This window comes from Globicephala melas, chromosome 5 (assembly GCF_963455315.2).
Source record: "Globicephala melas chromosome 5, mGloMel1.2, whole genome shotgun sequence".
NCBI classification, from domain to species: Eukaryota; Metazoa; Chordata; class Mammalia; order Artiodactyla; family Delphinidae; genus Globicephala; species Globicephala melas.
Window position 1 is genome coordinate 33,620,205 of NC_083318.1, and position 21,014 is coordinate 33,641,218.

The 21,014-nt window shown below is 33.7% G+C and overlaps 1 protein-coding gene across 5 annotated transcripts in view; it reads right to left on the reverse strand.

Annotated features, from left to right (window-relative positions):
- Window positions 1-21,014, reverse strand: part of GSTCD (glutathione S-transferase C-terminal domain containing) — a 132,526-nt gene that overhangs the window by 109,613 nt on the left and 1,899 nt on the right. For all 5 annotated transcript variants that reach the window (XR_009563955.1, XM_030864134.2, XM_060299119.1 and 2 more), the window contains exons 2-5: window positions 14,055-14,495; window positions 12,968-13,435; window positions 7,686-7,937; window positions 3,495-3,588 (exon numbers count right to left, since the gene is read on the reverse strand). Coding sequence is in view for 4 of the 5 variants with exons in the window: in XM_030864134.2 (XP_030719994.2) it covers window positions 3,495-3,588; window positions 7,686-7,937; window positions 12,968-13,435; window positions 14,055-14,474 (1,234 nt within the window). In the remaining variant the exon portion in view is untranslated. The remainder of the gene's footprint in view (window positions 1-3,494; window positions 3,589-7,685; window positions 7,938-12,967; window positions 13,436-14,054; window positions 14,496-21,014) is intronic.

Genomic DNA, 21,014 nt, shown 5'->3' on the forward strand with positions numbered 1-21,014 from the left:
TAAAAAAAGGATCTATAGTCTCAATCCAATTCAATTTAATAAAAAATTATTGAGGACCTATCCACAGGAGTCCTATATTTAAAGAGCTCACAGTTTACTGGAGAAGGAAAACATGCATGTAAACTAGTATAACAGAAGTATTCTATAAGTATCAAAATGAAGTATAAGAAAGTACTAAAGGAATGTTGAGAGAAAATGATTGACTACTGACTACTACTGACTACTCTGACTACTATATTAGTATTATTTAACATTTACTATTTATAGTTAGGCACTGTACTGTTTTATATATTAATTCATTGAATGTACTAACAATCTCATTAGGTAGGTAGTATTATTATCCCCATTTTACAGATGAGGCCATTGAGGTACAGAGAATTGTCAGTTGAGAAAACAGAGAATTCAGACATTCTCAGTAGAGAATCTGGCCATAGGTTACCTAGCTAGCTAGTAGCCCAAGTTTCAAACTCAGGCAGGCTGACTCCATAATCCATGAAGAAGGCTTAATGAAGGAAGCAGCATTTGAGTTAATCCTTAAAAGACGATAATAATTTCAGTGGAATGGGAAGAAGAAAGAAGACTATGTAAGGCTGGAGGAAAAATAATGGTGAAGGCAGGGAGACAGTAAATATAGATTGTATAAGGAACAGCAAAAAGTTCAGGGGATGTTATGTAAGATGTAGGGAGAGAAATGGGTGAGAGCAGAGGATAAGAGACTAGACAGGCTTATGAAATATATTAAACTCCATCATGAGAATTAATATAATACAGTCTTTGATGGTAAAGAAGCTGATTCTTATAATATGCACCACAATCTTGATGTAACTCAATACAGTCAGTATAAGCAGTCTGTGAAACATCTAAATGAACCAAGTACCAATAATACCTTATTACAATTCAATTTCTCCTAAAAGACAGTACCAGAGCACAAATCATGAGAACACATTCATAGTGACCTCTGCACCTCTATGTGAATAATTTCATTTCACAAAGATCCTATGACTATGCAATATTGAAACTGCCAGAACTGAAAACAGAACATCTAAAATGCCACAATTCTACCTTAGTTTAACAAGACTATAAACGTTTAGGAAACAGTAAATGAAATGTGAGTACACCATGTAGCTTTGCTGTTATAGCTCCATCTTTGTCATAATATTTATGAAAACAAGGTGATCCAATTAAAGGGATATAATGAGTAATATATTCCATGAGCTCCATTAGATATGCACTTCTAACCAGTAAAATGACTAGACACGAATGCTTACTGTCAACTTTGAGTTGTTAGCAGATGTAATTGAGTCCTCATATTAATAAGTGAAAATATTATTTTGCCTTCATAGCAGACATTATAGACAAAGCAAAGCATGTGGCACTTAAAAGCTGTTTTAATTTTTAATATAAATATTAATAAAAATATGACTTTTATTTAGTAAATTATAGGTTTAACCCGTTCGGAATCTATACTATAACTGAAGAGTATAGAAAATCTAATTGCACATAAAAACAAACATTTAAGCTTTGTAAAGTGTCAAAATATTTTAAAGTAAAACATTAACAAATTCATTAGTGACTATTTTTCATATATTTAATAAAAGACAAAAAATAGATATCATTTTTATACAAATATCTTCGCAACAGAGTTCTTAACTATCCAACATAATCTTCTTCCATTTTGGAACAATACTAAAGTATTTCCTCAATTGACAGAACAGAATTGATTAGTAAGATACAGGCAATATCAGGAAGCATCATAGAAGAGAAGAATATGAAAAAGGAAGACAAATGATTTCAAAGAGCATTTGAAAAATCAAAACATATTTGGATTAGTATAAAACTAAAGAATACATGAACAGTTAAAGAAATAGAACATTGAGCTAAAAAAAATTCTTCACCTAAAAATACCTAAAATGGCATTTAAAATTCAACAATCATCCTTTACATGTCTAACTGGACTTCTGAGAGTAAGGAAAATCCATAGGGCCTTAAAAAGGGGGAAAGGAACTAAAAAGTAGTGTAATAATCTTGAACTGACACTATAGCTCCCTGGAGGGTATTTGCTGACAACAGAGATCTAGGCTTTAACAGCAAGACAAAGAAGATAGGCTAGTCCTTGATCCCTAGCATGATGGAGAGTTGAAACTAATATCACTACATGAAAGCAGAAAACTTGAAAAGCTATATTCATTATGAAAAAATGCATTAAAAAAAAAGAGTTCTACCCAACAGCAAAGGAAGGTGAAAAAAGTTAACTTTTCTGTTTAAACCTCAGTTCCAGACAGAAAAGGCTGAAGGAATCTCAACCTGAAAAAATAATATGTTAAGATCTAGTGCCTTAAGTTAAATACTTTTAAGATGTCTGGCATAGACAAATATAAATCCTTTCCATGGGAATTCATTCCTATCCCAGGCCCCACAAGATTCCAATATTTAAATAACCAGAAAAATCAATTTATAATCTAAAATTACAGAACTAATAGGGATATGAGACACTGGCAGTGAAGTCAACAGAAACAACAAACAGCAGAATTAGACCTCTATGAACATCAGCTATTAGAAATAATAAATACAGAATATAAAATCACTATGTTAAAATACACAATATAAAATCACTATGGTTAAACAATTATAAAAAGAGGAAACTGAAACATGAACAAGGAAAAGTTTATTATCAAAACAAACCAAATATAGTTTTTAGCAATAAAAATATTATTTAACTAAAAATCTAATTATCAAAATATTTTTTCAAACAATATTTTAAACAATTGGAAATGATTATGAACTGGTTATCAGATGATGAAGGAATTTTTGCTGATTCTTATAAAGCGTGATAATGATGTGATTATTTAAGATGTCAATATTTTTTAGATGTGTGTACTATAGTATGACGTGTTATCTGGGATAGGCTTCAAAATACTTCAGCAAAGACAAAAAAAGGAACAGATGAAGCAGTGTAGGAAAATATGAGAAATATTAAATCAGAGCAATGTGTATCTGTAAAATTTTGTAATAAAAATAAAATGAAAACTCAGTGGATAGTATGATCAGTATATTAGATATAGACAAAGAGAGAACTAGAAGATGGATCTGAAGAGGGTATCCAGATTATGAGTAATATTTAAAGATTAAAAAAAAGGGGCTTCCCGGGTGGCGCAGTGGTTAGGAATCCGTCTGCCAATGCAGGGGACACGGGTTTGAGCCCTGGTCCGGGAAGATCCCACATGCGGTGGAACAACTAAGCCCGTGCACCACAACTACTGAGCCTGCGCTCTAGAGCCTGTGAGTCACACCTACTGAAGCCCGTACGCCTAGAGCCCGTGCTCCACAATAAGGGAAGCCACCGCAATGAGAAGCCTGTGCATCACAACGAAGAGGAGCCCCCGGTCACCGCAACTAGAGAAAGCCGGCACGCAGCAACAAAGACCCAACGCAGCCAAAAATAAAATAAATAAATTTATTTAAAAAAAAAAAAGATTAAAAAAAAACAACCTTACCTTCCTTTGGGCTCACTGCTGCAGGAAGAGCATCCCAATCAAGGGTCCAAGTAGGGCAAGGGTGGGGAGAAAACATCACTTCAATGCCTTTTTCCTAGAAAAGGAGATAGGCCCTTTCCAAATTAATAAATTAATAAAATCCTGTTATGTTCTAGAAGACCAAATTTCTATTTCCTATACTGGCAAGGAGGGACACAGATTTTAATAATCATCAAGTATTCCTCAAAATATTTAGTTACATAAGAAACATATGTTGAGTTTCTTAACAGCATGGTTACTTTCCTATTAAATTATTATTAAATTTCCTATTTAAATTATTACCTGAAGTGACACAGAAGTAATAAGCTACTTAGAAATATTGCATGTCAAAAAGAAAAGTCACCTGAGAATAAAAGTTTTGTCAAAAACAATCCACATAATCAAAACTGACTCTGCATATGTCCATCAAGTTCTGTCTTGGATTATACAAAAATTACCACAGCCTAGGAGCTATATTCACAGAATCAAAAAGTCCCTACTTTAACACTCATCCCAAAATATCATCCATACTAGTCTTTTACAAGTATCTACAAAGTCTCTAGAAAAGGATCCCTCTGTTTTAACCAAATGGTTCCCAACATTTTTTTCCCCACCATTTTAAAAAATGATCATCCCTCTTCCATATATAAAACAATTCTCAGGTTCCTTCCTCATGTTAAAAGTTATACGTTTATTTATTTGATCTACAGACAGTGGCATGGCATACACATGGATTCCCAGAACCTTTTCAATCACATTCTGTGTCCACAGCCTACAGGATAGATATCTATGGTTCTAAATTTTTTTTTTATCTGCAGGAATATCCTATTCAAAAGAAAAATCCCTGAGAATCTATCATTAACCCCTTTGTATCGGTTAGTTCGTGAGATTACTTTCCATTATGAAAACTAGCTGAATTTCAGTGCCAAAGGAAATAGTACAAAGTTCTTTTGTTGGGGTAGAGCTATAGCTACAAGTATAGAGGTCTAGAGTACTTACCTCCCCCAGAAAGATAAACACATCTCTCTGACATCATCTACCTCTCTCCTATCTCCCTTAGTCTAGCCATATTGAACTTCCTGCTATTCCTCATTTCATCACACTTATTCCTAACTTAGAGTCTTCCATAAAATACAACTATATTGAGATATAATTTTTATGCCATAAAAATCTGTCCCTTTACAGCATACAATGGTTTTTAAAATATTCACAGTTGTGTATCACCACTATCTATCTAATTTGATCATCAAAAAAGATGTCCCATACCCATTAGCAGACACTCTCCATTCTCTCCCCAAAGCTCCCTGCTCTAGGCAGCTACTAATCCACTTTCTGTCTCTGTAGATTTGCTCAGGGTCTTCTTACTAGCTGGATCCTCTTAGAACACTTCATCCAAATCTTCAAATGTTCATTCAGGTCATTTGCTCAATGTCTTCACCTAGTCAGATAAGCCTTCCTGACCACCTTATCTAAAAAATGATCCTGATCTCAATCATCTGCACCCCCCCATCCCACATTATTTTTTTATAGAATTTATCAATACCTAATGTGCTATACATTTATTTGTGTTTTTTCTTTATTTACCTCCCCCACCAGAACGTAAGCTCCATGAAGGCAGTCCAATTTGTTCTTCATACATACAACATTCAGAACAATGTCTGGTGTTTAGTAGACACATATACATTTTTTGACTGGATAAATAAATTTAAAACCTCTATAGAATAAGGGAGATTTTGGAGGCAAGATTGTGCGTAAGAAAACAGAAGGAAAAAAAGGCGAGATGTGAGCATTCCTAAGAAAAACTTTCCTACTTTACACATCTGCTTAGGGCCAATTTCATGTGTCCTCATTGCAATTGGCAAAAAAGAAAAAGAAAAAAAGAAAAAACACAAAAAAACAACAACAAAAAAACCGTGACTATACAGAAATGAAACGTTACAGTATAAAAAAAATTTAATACATTCATAGAATATGTTAATTTGATATAATATTGTCTTTCAAATATGTGACAATAGAGAAACTCGTAAGTAGCAAAAACAATGCCCTATTAAAAAGGAAAATGTTACTATGGTGAACTTTTTTAATAAGGTTGGAAAAGTGAAAAAGAAAAAAAAAAGAAAATGTATTGTATCCAATATACACTATCAAGTTAGAATTACATGAAAATTGAAATGATAACATTTTAGATGTGAACATTCCGTTCTTATAAAATTGCAGATGTGATGTCCTAGTCAACTTTTATATAATCATAAAATTTAAAATCAGAAATGACTTGTACAGTCTCCTCTGTACGAGTACAGAGGAGTACACTCTCCTAATTTATAAAAAGAGAAATTGAGACCCTATGGTTAAGTGACTTACTGAAGGTAATAATGTTAGCTTGACTACAAAGCTGGGACTAGAACCCAAGTCACCTGGTCTCTAGTATAGCCTTCCCATGGACTGTTCCCAAGCCAATGACTGAGAGTCTCGGGCTCAGAGACTGAGTGGCAGACCATTTTTGAGAAATATGGAACTCTCTGACAGATGACTCAGGCTCAAGGATTCCCCACTAGCTTGACAAAACTTTCTTAGAACTGCACTGAAGTCTGACTCTTCTGACCCAACCTTCCTTCCTTTCCCATATTCAAGCACAGGGATCAAAACTGCACCACGTTCTGAAGGCTCCCGCAGCTTCCTCTGGCTCCCTCCCCACTTTCCCTCACAGATGTTTCCCTCAGTGTACCTCTTGCCCATCTAACCCCATCTTGGAATTTGCTTCTGGAGGACCTGAACTAACACATCCCCTGTAAATTAAAAATTCAGGATTCCTTTATATTTTTTATATTATTACAAAAGCGCTTATTTTTATAATTTTTTATTGTCCATATGTATTTTATTTATTTTTTAAATTGGGGTATAGTTGTTTTACAATGTTGTGTTAGTTTCTACTGTACAATTGTTTATTAACTTTTTTCTGAATTTAAATTCTAGTCACCTGTCTCTTTTTTATAAATATTTTAAAATGTATCAAATGCAAATCTCTTTCCTGATGTCATTTTATTGCTGGAAAAGCACAGGTAGAAAAGTTTGAATTACCAATCTCTTTTTCAAGACTGCATACGTATGAATTAAAATAAAGTACAGATTTTTGGTTTGTTGAAATTTTTAAAATTAGTATTTTAATACAAGAGTACTCTCCTGACAATTATTTTTTTTAAAACACTCAGGAGGTAAACGAGAGATCGCTGAGCAATATAACCATCTGATCAAGACACATCAAACTTTGGACCTGCTTTGATATCTTCTATAATCAACTGTACCATCTGTTTCATTGTTTCACCACTAGGCGAACAAAGCTTAGCTGAAGAGATAAGGGGTTGGTGTCACTACTAAAATCTGCTTTTCTAAATCAGCAGACTTTCTGTTAACTATAGAACTCATATACTTCCTAACCCAAGTTAAAAAATATAATGATTTTCTTTCCAATACAACTCAGATGACTAGCTCAAATTACTTCATGAATTTTCTATTCGAACAAATCTTCAAACAGTCTAAGTTAAAAGCAAAACATTTTCGCAGATTGTTTTGAATGATAGAGAAAAGAAAGCCTATTGGTGAAAACTTTTACACTTAGTACTATTAGAAACAAATTATGCTGCAGAGAGAAAAATAAATCATGTACTCTTATTAAATAAAAAGTCATAAAATCAAAGAATAAAGTAAAAACAGAATTCAAAGAATTCAAAAATCTTAAATTTAGACAAAACCTTGGAAAATATATTGAGATAATCATCTTCATATTTCTTTAATTCAAATCATCACCTCAAAATTAAGAAACTGAGAAACCAGTTCCTTGCAACAGAAAAACGTCAGGTTAAAACAATAAACTTGACCAGGTGTGATATGACTTTGGTGTCTCGAATATAAAAACAAAAAATTCTGAGAAAAATACTCTTAAAAATATATATTCTGACTTGTTTGGCTCCGAAGACACATAATTTTAAAAATCTTCAATTTACTGTATTTCACTTAAATCCAAAGACTAGCACAAATATTAATTGGTCAAGAGAGATATAAATAAAATTTATAAAATGTTAAAACAAAAATGTTATACAAGTTGGGGTAAAATGCTCAGCAACTTTATTACATGGAATCTTTCAAACAAAATTTTAATAAAAACAATTTAATTACCATTAACTTAGTCATGGTGGGTCTTGGTCCTCCTATAAATGAAGGATCATTTTGCTCCTCTACACATGGGACCTCATCTAAGCTTGGTTGCTGTTCATTCGAGGTGGTCTGTAATTCTGGTAAATTGAGAAATTGGATCCCACACTGAGAAGCTGTTGTTTTTACTCTTGGCACTTCCTGAATTCTCTGGTACCAGGCAGCCAGCAGTGGAAATTCTACCAGCTTTTCAGAAAGTTTCTTGCAGATAATTACCTAGGCAATTACAAAGAACAAAACACATTATTATATAATTTTTGTTTGTTATAAGAGCTGATTGAGGTAACTTTACATACCATAAAACTCACACATTTAAAGAATGAGTTTTAGTAAATTTATAGTTGCACAACCATAATCCATTACGCTCAACGTCACACCAAAAAGTTCCCTTGTGACCATTTGCCATCAGTCTCTGCTCCACAGTCAGTTGTAGGCAATCAATGATCTGCTTTTCATGTGTATAACTCTGCCTTTTCTAAAATTTCATATATTTAAATGGAATCACAAAATGTGTCTTTTTTCACTTAGCAATATGATTTTGAGATTCATCCATGTAGTTGCATTTATCAGTAGTTTGTTTCTGTTTATTATGATGCAGCATTTAAAGTAAGCCTTTTATTTATTCAAATTAGAAGCATTTGAAACCATTACCCCTGATGTAAATTAATGTTTATTTTCTCTTGGTCAGATGCTTTCTCTCCAGCACCACCACCAAACTTCAATTTCTTTAAAAATTAGAATGTTCTTGCTTCTTTGTGAGACACTGAATGTTGTTTCCATAGAAACAGTTATAATGTTACAAACAGATTATGACTTATGAACAGATAAAATGAAAAGGTCAAGTCACAGAAAATCTCGACAAATGTATCTAGCAATAATCAGTGCCAAAACAGGAGCCAGAAAGGACGAAAATTAATGAAAAATTTCACACATATATATAGTCTATTTTAACTGGACTTTAAGGTTAAATAAGAATTGATTATAAGAATAGGGTTTATGTGTAATTCTCTTTGTATACTACAAGCGCTTAAAACACTGCCTTGCAAAAAATACTGAGTGAATGAACAAATGATCAAGAAACCATTTATTGACCTCAAAGAATAATCCCCTAAATTAGTGTTTTTCAAACTGCTGCTTACAACCCATTAGGAGATTTAAAAATCAATTAAAAAAATTTTTTTTGTTTTAAATGAAATTAAATAGAAAATATCAGAGTACATAGCATGTAGTAAGGTGGGTTATTTTCTGTTTATATATCTATATTCATATATATAATATAAAGATGTATATTTGTATTTGTATGCTCAGTCACCTTGTAAAATGCATTATTTACTGTGAAAAGTAAAAAAGTTTGAAAAATACTGTCTAAATGGTACTCTGGGAGCCAAAAAGTTTCTAATTCTCAACAAAATACTTAATTGCCTGGAAACAGATTATGTGCTATGGGAATTGAGCTTTAAGCCATGATAAATTAATCAAATAAGAAATTTCTCATTTCCTCACCTTTCCTTTACTCCCCTTGGTAGTGATTTATTCTTCCTTGTTAGACGCATATGACATCTTGCCCTCCTTTTGAAAATAAGTTGTGATTAAACAATAATTCATGTTTAAAAAATTTGAGGAGTTTTACTCTGCATGACAGGTCATCCCATTTAATCAATATGCCAGGCTGCTCTGCTAATACCCAGACAGCTCAGGAGGTACGCACCACATTCATTAATTACACCTGAGAAGACATATTTAAGGATGAGGCTAATGTTAAATGTGTGAAATGAAAATTAAATTTGTTCCTAAGAAATGATTTTTAAAAGATGTTACCTGGCTGATAAGATCAAAACATTATAAATACCAGAGTTACTTAAGGACAAGAAAATAATTTATTCTCAAAATATTGGTAAAAAATTGCTATCAAGACCACAAACTGAAATCCTAGTGGCTTTGTATTTAATTATAGCAAGAGGCAGAAAAACTTGTATGAATAAAAAGAGAAGCAAGATATTACACCTATCCAAAAGATCTCCTCCTCTGCATTACTTTCCAGTCACTTATTATACAAAATATTTTGTAATTCTTTTATGTCATATCCTCAGTCATGTCTACCCTTTCAAAAACACATCATAATCAACAAATGTTTAGGTGAGCAGTGTAAGCAGGATAAAAAATAGTAAACAACCTGTCTAAATGGAAATATAATCCTAGTTCAGGGTCTTTTCTTATCGTCTAGAACTGGTGAGTTAAAACTGAAAATTCTTAAGGACCTAAGGAATAGGACAGGGGATGGAAAATATAAATTGACTACGGAATCCATAATTTTTGCAATATGCCAGCCAGTAGTGAGATTCCCATTTTATTCTCAATTTTATGCCAATGGGAACAGTGAAAGAGGTAATTAACATAGGTATTTTTGCTCAAAAATCAATTTCTACAATGATTTTACTTTAGTAATAAATGCGTCATATTTTTAAAAAACTAAATTCAAAGCATTAGAAGTTAAAATGTATTAAGTCATAAATGCTCAAGTTACAAAAATATTTCATAAAATGTCAACTTCTCTGTCTTCCAGGAGTAGAATAATCTTTTAAATAGTTCTATCAAAGTGTACCTGTTTAGTAGCAGTAACTTAAAAATAACTAAAATGTTCTGGCATCAGAGAGAAGCAAGATTTTGCCTTAGTATGGTTATTCATTGTTATATCTCCCATCTGCTTCCTATTCTGTGTACTAGAAGGTTCTAACAAATAAAGGGAGGGGGGAATCATAAGATGCATTTTAATTTATTCTTTTTTAATCCATTCCTGAAACTTTCCAGAGGAGAGGATTTTATCAGGCACCTTCCAGGAAGAAGTGTTGGGCTATCAGTGGTTAACTTTGCACACTAACATCCTATGAAGAGGAAGAGAAGCTTGGAGCAGAGGTTTAGATGTAACACCTCAGCCTCTCTCCCTGCTGTTGTTTTGCATATTTGGCTTTATTCTGTTTAGCAAAACTGGGTATTTTCCCTAACTCTTCTAATTTTGACCTCTGGTATACCAAACCTTGAATTAGCAAAATTGACTGCTCTTTCATATTCTTGATCTTATTCCTGTGGCTAAATACTTTGGCCCTAGATTCAACTCCATGTTTCTGATCCAAACCTAGTAACTTGAACTTCATTCCTGATCATGAACTTGATCTTAATTCTGATCATTTGGACCACTACTCCATCACCTCAATGTGTGTTAATACAAGTATAAAGGCTCAGCTTCATAGCCACCGTCTGAACTAAAATGGCTGCTTCATAACCCAAGATGACTTACAGGAGGAAAATAAATACAACAGAAATAACATCAAAGCTTTGGCAAAGAAAGATTAACTCCTGAAAGAAAATGTGATGATCTAGGAAAAATACAAACAAACAAAGGAAAATATTTAGAGAATTCGTTTACATAATGTCAAAACAGAAGAATTTAATCATAGAATAAATGTAATAACAAAGTTTTCCGCTATTTTAAACTGAGATGAAAACAGAGTTCCTTAGTTGTATCAATATTAGGTAGATTTACTCAGCAGTGGTCAGGCTGATGTCCCACCTGATTAAAGGGGGAAAAAAGTCCTCTCAATTAGGAACACCTCCACCTCAATTGATCCTCATCAGGTAAACAGTATTTAAATTAAGCTAAAATTAAATGCAATTTAGCTGAGGATAGATGGCTGGATAATGATCTAAAAATAACCTTTATGCAGGTGAATCCAATTTTTATGTTTTGTTGCCTTTGAAAGCAAATAATCAAGTCTTCTCTATCACCTTGTTCGATTTTCTTTGTAGCACTTACCATTATTTAAATATGTATTATTTATTTGTCTACGTGTTCATTTCTATCTTCCCTATTCTTCTATTTCTATTAGAATATTAACTCCATAAGGGCTGGGACCATTTCTGTCTTGTTCATCACTGTATTCCTAGTGCATACAACAGGGCATGACATATACAGTAGGCTTTCAATAAATTTCTCAAATGAATGAATTAATGGTAGTGCCGCTTTGATTCGATTTTTATGAAATTAGGAACAAATAGTTATCCAAGGAGACCAAGAAGCCATGAATACCAACAGTATTTCCTAATATGCACCAAATGACTGCTCTAATGATTGAAGTCGGTAATAACAGCAGAGGTGGGCGACTGGGGGGAGTCAGGGACAAGAGAATTTAGAAATCGTTTGACTACGAAAAAGAAAAAAATCTGTTTTTCTCCCCACCCAGCACCATGGACAATATGAATACACATGACGTTTACAATACTAATCAACATCTAAACGATTCCTAGATCTCTTGTTCTCACATCCTTTGATTCTGAAGTTATTTTGATTTCTAATCTTGTTTCGTTTACATTTTAAAGAAAAATGTTCTTTAAGAAAATGCCAATTGATTAATGCCACCTAACTTATTAGTGAAGCCTGGTCCCCAAATATATAGATTTTCATTAGAAATCTCTTCTCATCTGTCAGTAGAGATGCCTGAAGTGTTGGTGATATATAATCAAAATGAAATCTAATATCTGATTCCTTAGTAAGGGAAACGGTGAAATGCTTCAAAGTGAGAAAAATGCAGTTCTGGAAAACCAACTGGAAAGCTGCAGAGAGCTCTAGCTTCCCATGTTCACTCTGATACTACTTTTACCTTGTCCTTTTTCCCTCCACAGACAGAAAAAAATACATACATACATACACTTATATATGTATGTATATAAATATGTATATATATGTACACACATATATGTACACACACATATACATATATGTGTACCTGGAAAAGGAAACTTTCCTTAAATAATCTCCCACAGCACTGAATAGTACTGCCAGCTATGTAACATAACAGAGATGAGGGTAAAATATTTCTGATTTAAAAATATCTAACATAATGAAATTAGCATTTGAAGAGACTACATAATTATAAAACATAGCTGACAAGAGTCTTTAGTATTTTAATACTGGAACCTCTAGTATTAGAAGGTGATCACCACAGCATTTTAAAATTAATAATCATAAAAAATGCTAATGTTTTTAGCAACTCAAAACTAAAAGTCATAATAATTACTAACATGTATTGAAGGCACTATTATCATCTCTATTTTACATATAAGAAAACGGAGACAGATATTAATAACTTGCCCAGAAGCATAATGGTATTAAGAAATGAAATAGGGACTCAAACCTGGGCAGTTTATAGACTGAAACATACAGCAATGTATCCACTCCTGATAAACCTTACCAAAAAATGATGGATACAGGGCAAGAGCACAATATCTGCCAAAGTGAAGTACAGGCCTTCTACAAACACATGGTCCAGAGGCGGAAGGTCAGAAGCTTTCGCTTTTCTGACGTGAGCAGGCTCCCTGTTGGCAGGAGCTGGTTCCTCATGTACTGTGAGCTTTGAAAATGCCACTCTCAGTTCCAGGCTCGCCGATGAAGAGTCCACCTCTTCAGATGTTTCCTGTCTATGGACCTTGCTCTTCGTTTCTTCCTTAGAAAGGGAAGGCCTAACCCCAGCAGCCTTCTGCTGCTTCAGCTTCTGCCGCCGGAGTTTGTCATCATTATGTACCCTAACGGGCTCACTAAGCTTCTTCTCAAGCTCTAGTATTTCAGCAGGGATAGCTGGGGGCTGGTCAGAAGATTCTTTGAGAAAATTCTCAATAGCTAAAGGGATGGTAAGTTCGCATAGCCTGGTCCACTGACTAACCTGCAAAACAAAACAAGAAATGAAAGGATTCTTTACTTTCAACATAGCTTGAAGAAAAATAACTTTCTATTGGTTTAGAGAATTTAAGTCTTGAGCTAAACCATCTCTGGGCTAGGCTTTTACGCTCTATCAAGAGACATTACAGTGCTTCAGAAGTGATAACATTAAACAATGGAGGTTCAGCATTCCTGTATCTGGAATATATGCTATTCTCCTGTGTCCACTTACCGAATAAATCCTCACTTCCCAAAGCCTTTAAAGTACACTCCCCCTAAAAAAGCTCGGTTTCCGAAACACTGCTACTTTGAGCTCCTGTTCATATGTAAAATCCCCTTTAAAAATCCTCAACGTAATTAAAAGGTAAAGAAAAAAAAAAAAAGAGAAATCTTTCCCTAAAAAATGTCTCTAAACCTCATAAATTAAATCTTAAATTCTTATCTTCCAATACTGCGCTGAAATATCGGTATATGTGAAGGGCTATTTTAACTCTTTCATTGGTTACTGCAGTTTCTTTTAAGTAAATTAAATTTTATTTTCCAACAGAAAGTTCAAATAAATATTCAAGTGAATGTGTTGTCACTTATGGCTTTAAGTAACAGAAAAGAGACATTATACTTACTTCAGCACAGGCTTTCAAGCAAGTCTTCTTAAAACCCAGAAGTTCCAAAATTTCCTTCTTTGAGGGGTCTGCTTCATATGATTTCTGGATTATGTGTCTCAGAACAACAGCAAGTCCTGCTCTACAGAAATTGTCTGGTCTTTCTACTACTGCAGGTAAACAGCAACTCTGGACTATTGGTGGAAGCTCTTGCCTTGAAATAATCTGTATTTCAACATCCTCAGACAGTACACTTTTAAGTAGTGAAATGCCTGTGCTTTCTCCAGTGAGGACTAAGCAAACTTTAAAGATTTTGCAGTCACAGTATGATAACAAAAATAAAGTTATAGATGTATGAAGAGGAAAGATGCACCCTTCTTTTTGGTGAGAAAAGTCCAAGTATAGATATTCTTCTGTAAGACTTTTCTTAATGCCTTTCATTTTCTTCTTTCATTGGGTTACCTGAAGCATAAATTGAAGCGGTTATAGGTCTTAGAATATAGCAATTGCGAAGCTAAAATAAAAGATGAACATTTTAAAAACATTTTCTAGAAATCAGCAGGGATTTGTGATAGATATGATTCTACAAGAATTGGTTCTTGGAATGAATAAATGGCTTCCAAAACAAAGATTCCTACCCTGCCCAATTAACTAGTCTTAAGGGTGATTTTATATCCAGCTCCTTTAAAAAGAGCATACCTCAGGTGCTTGGCAATAGAACTCTCCCAGTCAAGTATTGATACTTTGGGGTCTCACCACAGGTGAGAACAAAAGATGAATAGAATGGGACATAAGAAATAACCAAGAATACCTAGAGTTGTCTGGGGATAATAGCTCTGAGAAGCTTGATGAATACTGCTTGTTTTATGCCCCTAAAATATAATAATTGAGGGGGGGATATATTCATTCTCTCACAAGAAATGGATTCTCCCAAAGTGGATTTTGATATGTGATGAGCTATTGTATGCTGAATCACAATAGAAAAAAATATTTGAAATTCTCCATAACTTAGATGTTGATAACTGAGATATCTCAAAGTTAACATGTCCAAAATCAAGTTTCTTATTCTCTCCCTATGCCCAAAACCTGTTCCTCATGAATCTTCCCCATTTCAGTTAATGGAACACCATCCTTCAGCTCTTCAGGCCAAAAACCTGGACAATCATTTTAAATTACTCTTTTCTTTCACACCCCCATAACTAATCCATTAAAAATTTATTTTGGCACTACATTCAATATATACCTAATATCTGATTATTTCATTCCATCTTCATTGCTTCCACTGTGATCCAAGCCACCATCACCTTTCTTCTTAATTATAGCAATTGCTTCCTAACCCTGCTTTCCATCCTCTAGTCTATTCTCAACATAGTAGCAAAAATGATACTGTTAAAAATGAAATAAAATCATGTCACTTCTCTGCTCAAGCGCTCTAATGTCTTCCCATCCTACTCAGAGAAAAGGCAAAGCTCCTGCAATGGTCTACAAAGATCTCCTTGATCTAATTCTCTTTGTCTCTTTGTCCATCTCATCAGCTCTCATCTTCGCTCACCGCTTCAGCAAAAGTGGCTTGTTGTTCCTCTAAATCACTAGGTACATTCCCACCTCAGTGCCTTGGCACTTGATATTTCTAGTGCCTAGAACACATCCATACCTCCTTAAAGTACCTACTCAAATATCAACTTTTTGAGATGTTCCCTGGCTACTGTATTTAACTTGCAAACCCCAACTCCCACTTTTCCTGAAAAACATTTCCATCCCCTTCTACGCTTTTCTCCACAGCATTTATTACTATTGTAACATACTACGTTATCTACTTTGGTCTTAGCCCAATAGAATGTTCCATGAGAGTACAAATTTTATTTTATTCACTGCTATGCTAAAACAGGACCTGCTATATGTATATGTGTGTGTGTGTGTGTGTGTGTGTATATATATATATATACACACACACACACATATATGTGTATATGTATATATATGTGTGTGTGTATGTGTATATATATATATAGTCAAGAAATATTGAGTGAATGCATGGACGAATAGACATGTTGGTTATTTTAAAGATGCAAACGTACACAACCTTGTGGTCAAATTATTGATGGGTGTTTTCAAGTCACAATCCTTAAGACTTTTGTCAATTATGACTTTTTGTTTGATTTCTACATTTCCTGGGTCTAAAATTCCCCATGTTCTAATACATAAATCAAAATTCCAAAACTGACACTAGATGGCACTCTTTAAAAGCATTCACCATGTAACAGGAAAATGGTATACTGGAGAAAAAATTATTTTAAATTATTTAAAAATTATATTAAAAGCCTTTAAAAAGTACACATGCAACTCTTTCTTTTAAGTGTATTTGAAATATTAGTGCACCTGAATTTTAGGGTGCTAAAATTTACTAAATTTCCTTTATATTCTAAATTCCTTAGATTTTTTTTTTAATTCAAAAGCAAAATAGTTAAGTACTCTTTAATCATCTTCGTCCTCAACTTTTTTATTAAACGGCTAATAATCCATTATAACAAAGGGATATTGTTAGTAAAGTACTGTCGTGGAAAACTTCTTGATAATGCAAGTGATCACCAGTGTTTTATACTTCTTTTGTTAAAACATAACAGATCTGCACCATGGTTTGTTACTTATTTAAAAGATTATCTAAGGGTAACTTATTTCATGTAATTTAAAAGCAACAACACTTTAACCCATGGAAACCATTTTCTCCCTGAGCTAACTTAATTACCTTTTGGATTATTTTTTCCTCCACCTAGAGCTGATTTTAAAACAAAATATTAAAGGGCATTTGTTAAAGCTCACAGGCAAAAGAAACCAACATTTTGTAGAAAATCGATAGTCTCTTTGGAGAGTTTATCCCTATATATCTATTGTTGATTAATTTACCAATCCTCTTAACTCCCTTTATTGACAGTGAGATGCTATAAAGATCCCTAAATGTTTCCCCAATAAGCAGATTCGAAAGAAAACATAATCGATTTCCTCATTTGCCCAGCAGTCTAGGAAATAGTAATTAGAGACTAGTCCTGCTAACACTTAAAAAAAAACACACACACAAACAAAAAACTAAAAACAACATCATACTATTTTACAGCTTTTGATTTAGGATATGCAGAAACATTTTTTTAAAAATTAGAGTACGTGTATATTTGCCACTTCCCAAGGCACGTAAGAACCTTGAGAATTAACTTTTACACATTCTAGAAACTTTTTTTGCGGTGAGCACTTAATAAATGCTAAATGTCAACAAAATAGAATAGCAATAATCTGCCCTTGGAGATATCTAAAAATTAATGAGATGCCTAAGAGAAAATGCAACGTACTGCTGATTCTTTTTAAAGATTTTTTTTTTTTGATGTGGACCATTTTTACAGTCTTTATTGGATTTGTTACAATATTGCTTCTGTTAAGTTTTGGTTTTTTGGCCGCAAGGCATGTGGAATCTTAGCTCCCCAACCAGGGATTGAACCGGCACTCCCTGCATTGGAAGGTGAAGTCTTAACCACTGGCCCGACAGGGAAGTCCCAGTACTGTTGATTCTTAACATAATTTATTTCTTTAAATATAGATTTTTTTTCTTCCCCTTGAAGATTAAAAATGTTACTTAATGATCTTAGAGTTAAAAAAAAATTACTCTCCCTGGGCAATTTCTCCACGTTAAATACTACTGTAATTTCAAAAATAAATATTAAGTATTAGCAAACCTGTACAAATTTGATATCTGGTTTTGGCTTGTACTATGTCTTTAATTTTTCAAGAAAGTAGAACACAGTTTTTACTTAAAGTCTGCAAATACCCTCAAAAGAAACCTTCTTTTTTTTTCTTCTTCTTCTCCATTTCTACCTAGAGAATTCCTTATTTTATTACTTTTATGTCATGAGCTTTAAAAAAGGTAGGTGCTGTAGAATCATCCCCTGGGTCTCCAACACACAGAGCTGGGGGCATAGCTCTTGTTAGTCCAGACTACATTCCTGCCAAGCACAGAAGTGCTGTATGTCATTTGCTTTCTCAGCTTTGACAGGTGCCACACTGCAACTGTTCCTGTGATGGATTGAGAAAGCAGCAGACACCACCACAAACGTGAGATACTGAACAGAGCTGATGGAGTGTGCATCTCCTCCCTGGAAAGGCCAGCCTGCTTGGGAATGTTGCAGAGGGAATAAAAACAGGTAAAAAGAAAATACTTAAGCCTTGGTTTCATTATTTGGGAATCTTTAAAGATATTTTTAAACAGACGAAGTAGTCACAGGTTTAATTAGGAATTTAATCTTTTTTTTCCATTCTCATTCCAATTAATATATCTTGGTGTTGATAAAATGAAACATTTCACACATGAAAGGGGAAATGAGTTTTATAGGTGTTTTCTTATCTAAAACCATTTTACTACTTTACTCCTTGCATATGTATATAGAGAGAGAAAGAAAAAAATACCATAAATAAGTATGAAAATAAGCATACTTCTCTGGAAACTGGAAAAATAGTTTAAAACTTTTGTGCTCAAAATTCAAGTCTGGATCTATGGCAACTAAATATTACATAATAGATAAATAAGTTATATATTATATATAAAGAGCAAAAAGTGTACAACTGCAACTAAATATTAACCAGTTGATTTTTTTTAAATAAGAAATTATCACAGGGCCTGGGATTTGATAGGAGCTTAATAAATGTTAAATGAACAAAGAATACAACTCTAAATAATATTATGTACATTTTATTGTCCACCAGCTATGTGCTAAGCACACAGAACTTTTGTGCACTACTTCAATCCTAATAATCTTTAAAAGTACATTTTACTCCCACTACATAGATAAGAACTGTACTTCAATCCAAAAGCATTATTTGAATCTATAAAGGGATCTTATTGGAAAACATTAAGGAATAGGTATTTTTCTAACATAAATAGCATTACTTTATAAACTTCATAAATTGAAGCATATTGCAATTTTATTACAGCAACAATTTCACCAGAGTGAAAACCACCAGAAATTATGTTATTCTAAGCAACTGTCCTTGATAAAAACCTCCATGCTAAAGGCAGAGTTATTTGACAATTCTTAGCACTGGATTAAGTTTTTTGATAGTTCCTTCCTAATTCCCTTTATTGGATCTTCCTCAGACCTCTTAGTGACCTGTAGCTCAGTACTTTACCCTATTGTCAACTTACACTCACCCCTTTGATTACTGGCTTTCAAAATTTGATCATGCCACTCAATAAGAAATAAACCTTATAATGAAAGTCATTATACACTGAATAATACTGAAACAAAAGAATCACCAAGAAATATCCTACCACATGAGATATAACTGACAGTTCACCCTGCTTTTTCTTTCTTCTTCTTCTCCTCCAGGGTTGTGTCATTGTTTTAATGTTGGTTAGTACTCACTAAAGTGATTCCATGACTTATGGGCCACAACTTACAACGGCACTACCCGAGGTGATTTACAGTGTCATAGGGTTAAATATCATCTAAGACTCCTACACATGTATCCTACTTGACATCTTCACTTGGACATTTTTCTAAACCTGTTCCTCTTTCCTCAAGTAGTCCCCATTCTTGATAAAACAGCAATACCATTACTTAGATGCTTGGGCCCATAATTCTGAAGTCTCACTCAACTTCTTTTTTTCTCTCTCTTACCCTATTTCTACCTTTGAAATACATGCTAAATCTAACTTCTTAGCACCCCTACGAATAACTTTAATCTAAGTCATCACTAGCTCTTACAAAGACTACTGCAAAAGCTCATTAACTATTTTCCTCCACTCAATACAACTGTCCATTCTGCAACTATAGTCAGGGTGATCCTTTAAAAACATAAATCAGTCCATGTCCTCTGTTCACAACCAACCATTGGCTCCCCAGAACATTTAAAATAAAATCCAAATTTCCTATCATGGTCTCTAGGGCCTGATGTGACCCTAGCTGTGTTTCTTTTTTGACCTGATCTTCTACCCCTCTTCCCTCTTGTTCACTTCCCTCCAGCCAGTTCTCCTTGCTGTTCTGGGAAGACGCCAGCAATGTCCCCACGCTTGAGAATTTTGGTACTTGCTATTCCCTCTGCCTAGAATGTTCTTCTCCAAGATATTCACATGGCTTGCTCCTTCATTTCACTGAGGTCTCTGAATATTAACTCAGAGCAGTCTGTCCTGAGAAAAAGGACTCCCATCACTTCCTAGCCCCTTATTCTGCTTTCTTTTTCTTTACATCACTTTTTTTTTTCAGCTGTTATTCTAGACGTTTATTGGAATTATTAGGTCAATTATTTGAGAAACCCAATCACTCATTCAACAAATATTTACTGAGTTTGCTACTATGTGCGAGGAATACAGCACTTATTACCTCACATATCTCCAGTGCTGAAGAGTACTCAAATTTTAGTTCAAGGAATGTTTAGTTCAAGCCTTAAATTATGCTTTATACTTCCAAACTTCTCAGGGAAAATAAGGGATCTGTGTTGAATTGAAAAGATTTTCTCCAACCAAATATTCAAAAAATCTGTTTGTTACTGAGGCTGAAAGCTGGGGAGTCACAAAATGTTGGAATATAAATGTGACACCCTAAGTCCACTTGAATATTAACTGCTTATATTGTACAGAATAAATAGTTCAAAGCAGTTTACAAATACAAAAAAATCACAAACTCCTATTTTTCTTAAAGATTCAAATTTAAATTTGAACCTATTAAAATTCCCCACTACAATCAAATGTTCAACATTATGAATATTAGAACTTAGCTTGTGTTTTATACATAACAATAACAGTATTTGGTTGCAAATCTCACAACTTTCTTTCAATAATATAGATAAACAAAGAAAAGCCTGCCTCTACAGAGTTAGATAGCAGCTTATTACCTTAGATAGTAAAGTTTAAAAAAGGAAAGAAAAAACTGAGCCATTTCAGTGCTCACTACATTATGTAATATGAGGACACATATCGTTAAGTCCTAGAGGACAAAATCC